General features: G+C 35.1%; 1 protein-coding gene across 2 annotated transcripts in view; it reads left to right on the top strand.

The window, feature by feature from the left end:
* LOC117103785 (low-density lipoprotein receptor-like) overlaps window positions 1-5,038 on the top strand; it is a 29,529-nt gene that overhangs the window by 10,934 nt on the left and 13,557 nt on the right. The window contains exon 1 of one of the 2 annotated variants that reach the window (XM_033244406.1): window positions 3,346-3,388. The exons of the other annotated variant lie outside the window; for it this stretch is intronic. Coding sequence (XP_033100297.1) covers window positions 3,361-3,388 — 28 coding nt within the window. The 5' untranslated portion in view covers window positions 3,346-3,360. Of the gene's footprint in view, window positions 1-3,345; window positions 3,389-5,038 lie in introns of those variants that run through there. 2 annotated transcript variants of the gene reach the window in all.

Here is a 5,038-nt window from a genome sequence, read left to right as displayed (position 1 = left end):
AAAAAAAATCATCCGTGTCTCTCTTCACATGATTAAATGTATTTGGGCGTGGCCTTTAATGTCACTGTTTAAGGTCACGTACAGGTAAAATTTGCTGTCACCTGTGACATTATTGCAAATATCTACCTGGGAGTAATATCCAATTATTTTTATCCATGTCTCTCTCCACATGATTAAATGCATTATTTAACCCTCTATTTCATTTTCCCCAGCCCGCTTGTACAGGATGTGCCCCGGCAGTAATACTGAATATTGTATCTTGGCCCTATACTATCATGACCAGACCATCAAACCTTTTGTCTCTTTTCACATGATTAAATTTTCTGGGCTCCCGGTCTATCTGTGATGAGGTATTAGCACCCACGTTGTAATCAGGGGCGGATCCAGGATTTCGGAAAGAGGGTGGTTAAAAACGGAAAATGTATGATTAATAGGCCGGAAATGTGCTTTCCCGACTTCTAAAGAGTTTTTTTAATGACCTTAAAGTTCTTCAAAATTCATTCTTCAGGCCTCTATATAGAGAAAAAAAATCAAAGACATAGTGAGTGTATTTCCCGCACGATTTAAAATCGTAACGGTACTGGGTTTTGTCTACAGGATTTCATGCTTCGAACAGGTCATTCCATAATAGAAAAAGCCTTTTGATGGACATTGTGTACCTTTTTAGCAAGGTTTGCCTACGAAACTAACTCAGGCTATATAAAATTGATCAGAATATGGAAAAATTAATGGACTACTACTACTAGGGAACAGTGATTCACTGTTCCCTGCTACTAATGTCCATTTTTATTGATCTAATCTACGTAAATTTACTTTCAGAGTTTATATTTCATTAATTAAAAAATTAAAATTGTTTAGATATTTATTTAAAATATATATTATATAAAATAATGTAATCGTTAAAGTTTAATAATATTTGATATTGAATTATGTTAAATACACAGGCTTATAGTACAAGAGTCCAGTTAAAATATGTAAATAATACTCGAAATGATATACTTATTATATATTTACATAAATATTATGGGTAAATATGTATTTAGTATATTAAATTTAATTTAACGAAAAAACGGAAGAAACAAGAAAGAAGCGGCTGAAAATATTTACCGAAAATAATAATTTCATATAATGTATTTTCCAAATAAATATCTAAACAATTTCATTAGCGAAATATAAAATCTGAAAGTAAATTTACGTAGATTAGATCAATAAAAATGGACATAGGCCTAGTAATTCTTATTATTAATCCTTCATTAACAATAATTTTTTCAATCTTCTAATCAAATTCATCCGGAGTTAGTTTCGACGTAGGCAAACGTTGCTAAAAAGGTATACATTCTTCATCAAAAGGCTTTTTCTATGACTGGAATGACCTGTTCAAAGTAGGGGCGGCTCTAGGATATAATTTATAGGGGGTGGGGGCTAAGATGTCCGACTGGGGGAGGCTAAGTATTCATGGGAGACTAAGTATTTATGGGAGTAACTATAGCGAGCCTGGGTCACTAACAGTTGGATGGATGATTTTTTTTTTCATTTATCATCATAAATCCGGGATTTAAGGTATATCAAGATGGATGTTTTCCTCATCATTACCTAACTCTCATTTGCTTGTGAAAGTACCGTATTTGAAGTTCGTGTGGAAAAATACTAAATAAAGTACAATATTTTGAAAGTTACTTTGGTGTTTCCGACTATTTTTTTTGCTACTGTTTTATACATTAATTTGTTTGACTGAAGAGAAAACGTTGTATTTACAGACTGATGAAGGGCTGGAGAAAATAGTCATAGTCAAAGCAAACACATCATTAACTATATGTTCTCATTTAATAAGAATTACATATATCGAATACCAATAGATGGATAATTGTTTAGAATGAATAGTTGTCTTCTAGTATAGTGAGGCCTATTAAATATTATTTTTCTTATAAACTCTCAGCAGGCTTTTTCTTTTATCAACATTCAAAATACTATTGTGATTTGAAGTAAACTTTCAAAAAACCCACAATACATAGCATATTTTCCAATAATGTTATTCGTATAAAGTCTTGCCTTTATTTCGTTAAAAAAAAACAAAAAAAAACGGATATAATAATTTGACTTTATGCACTATTTTCCAAGTACAGGGCTTAAATTACTGTATTTATATGCTGCCATCACTCGGCGTAACTCATGCATCCCAAAGATCTTATAAACACAAGATAGCGTTCTCCGCGATTTAGGCGTAACAAATAGAAGCGTCGGTCAAGGTTCAAAAGTTTCCCATTTAGCAAGAGGGCGTCATTCATGCGCTATTACCGAAGAGAAAAAGTAATAAGTTTTGGAAGAGGGCGTCCTATCTGTTGCCATGGATCTGAGATGGTTCCTGTTCTGCTGTTCACAGGCGGTATGCGATTTTTTTTCCGTACGAAACATTTGCATGAAACTTCACTCGGGCCATCTCGGATTGACTCGAGTGAGTACAATACGAGGAACAAGAGCAGACACTTCGCAATGTCGTGACGCTCGAGTTTTACTATTATAAGTAGACCTGTCTCTTATACACATCTAGATGTGTATAAGAGACAGCTTAATCTATCTCAAAGCAGTCAAGAAAGTTCAAAGAGAAGTCAACGAACATGTGCTACCTCAGTTACAGTTTGCCTTTATTGTAAGAAGACCCATGACGTAAGAGGCTGTACCAGTTTCTCAAAGTTGAAAAATGAAGATAAGGTGAAACTGGTCATGCAGTGGAGACTCTGTTTTGGGTGCCTACGTCAAGGACACCGATCGAAGGAATGTAGAAATAGGCTTCAGTGCGAGGTGTGTAAGGGTAAGCATCCTACCTGTCTCTTATACACATCTAGATGTGTATAAGAGACAGTATTATATGTCATTTTAAACGACCCATTGGTATTAACACGGTAACATCAATGTATTTTTAAAAATTAGACAGCGACGTTCTCTCAGAAGTTGTTCTGTAGACGTTTATCTGTTGATGACCTTTTGACCTCCAGAATTCTGCAATGAGATTTTCGGGTCGATTCAGCCGAGACGGCCCGAGTGGAGTTTTATGTAAATGTTTCGTACGGAAAAAAAATCGCAGGCGGTATACTGTATGGTCAGATCAGAGCGGTCAAGGGTCAAAAGTTTCCAATTTAGCAAGAAGGCGCCATTCATGCCTTATTACAGAATTTGCACGCGTAAATCCCGGAGAACGCTATCTTGTGTTTATAAGATCTTTGATGCATCCACAACAGACGCTAGGGGCGTTTTCTCCATACAGCAGATTGGGCGTCACGCTGACTCGCGTGCATAAAGAATAGCAATGGGACTGTCTTCTGTTATACGCTTTGTTGTAAGTGAACTTTTCACGGGCAGGCAATGGTTTGGGAATCTCCACCGAATATTGGTATGAAAACAACGTACATTCAATCAATAAAGGTTGTTTTTATCAAACGTAAACTGATTTAGCTTTGGTTTAATGTAACATCCGATAGATTCGAAGAATATAACGAATTTGCTTAAGGTAGACCAGAAGGCCCAGTTAGACTATGCTGCAGTGGTGGCGCCAGGACCTGCCCGACGGAGGGGCTAAAGACCCCGACGGGTGGTCTAGTGGAGCGAATCGAGTCTCACTTGGCTGGGGGACGCCTAGGGCCCCCATTGGGTATTTGATGAATTATGGCGATTTTTTATTACTTGTTTGATAGGCATCGAGTTACTATAATATGACTTCATGTAGGCTATGCTTTCTAATGTTGAAATCAGCTTCCAAAACCAAAACATTTTGAACAAAGCAAGAAACAAAGAGTATGCAATGTAACCATCTAATTTATTTTCAAATCCTCAGTCTTGAAAGTGAAATTCTATATTTTGGAAATTTTGCATTAAATCTGTCAACCACGCTGTCATGGTCGAGGTTGCTTCACCTATCACGATGTATTCCAACCATCATGAGGCTATCTAAATGAGCATTTGTCATAACAGAACGCAACTTATTTTTAATTAGTCTCATTGTATTATTATTATTATTATTATTATTATTATTATTATTATTATTATTATTTATTGTTGTTGTTGTTGTTGATGTTGATGTTGATGTTGATGCTGATGCTGCTGCTGCTGTTGTTGTTGTTGTTGTTTTTTTTTTTTTGTTTTTTTTTTGTGTCGTCGTCGTTGTTGTTGTGATAACAATATGATGGCTAAACGAATATTACATGTAAATATTTTTTTTATTTTTTGTTATTTGTTGTTCCCCGACAAAATATATCGTCTTCGCCGACCGGTGGGGGGGGGATATAGCCCCAGCCCCCCCCCCACTCTGGCGCCACCACTGCTGTGCTGAGTAATTAGGCCAAGCCGCCCAAGCCGTCACGGTAAAAGTGGCCGTCCTAAATAACTGACTATGGTTCCAACTGATATAAACCACGTTGAAGTTAGTACGTTATGTGACTTTAAAACAATAATTATTATACATTACGTTTGCTTTGTCTTGTTAACTTTCTAATTTACTGGTGTGTGGTGGTTTACGTTTATTTCACTACAAAAAAAAAACTGCCACTGTTCCTGTTAAAAACAATTGTGACTGTTTTCATATCTGACTTCACATTCGCTAATAAATAGATGTATTATTCTCCATCAGGTCTATGTATATATTATCCATATCACGGTTATGTATTATTATTGGTATAGTGCATATTTTCTACAGCTTGCTTCATTATAATGTTATATTTTATTTTATATTACATATTTCATATATATATTATTCCTGATGCTATGTATGATCAGTATTAGCCCAGTTATAATCACTTCTATTATTATCAGTATCAATATATTATTATTATTAATATTATTATTATTATTATTATTATTATTATTATTTATATTATTATTAATAATAATATTGAATATCACAATTGTAATGTCACACTGACCAGCCATTGATTTTTGCCAATTTGCTACTGTCAGGCTTAGGGCCTCCCTAATAAACTATTGCTAGAGATAAGACCGTGTCCTATTGATGTTAGTCCTGTTCCTTAGTCACCTATTGTATAATAGA

Source organism: Anneissia japonica, unplaced genomic scaffold, assembly GCF_011630105.1.
Source record: "Anneissia japonica isolate Jap-2015-1 unplaced genomic scaffold, ASM1163010v1 scaffold287718_len389476_cov179, whole genome shotgun sequence".
Lineage (NCBI taxonomy): Eukaryota > Metazoa > Echinodermata > Crinoidea > Comatulida > Comatulidae > Anneissia > Anneissia japonica.
This window is presented reverse-complemented; position numbering and strand designations above follow the sequence as displayed.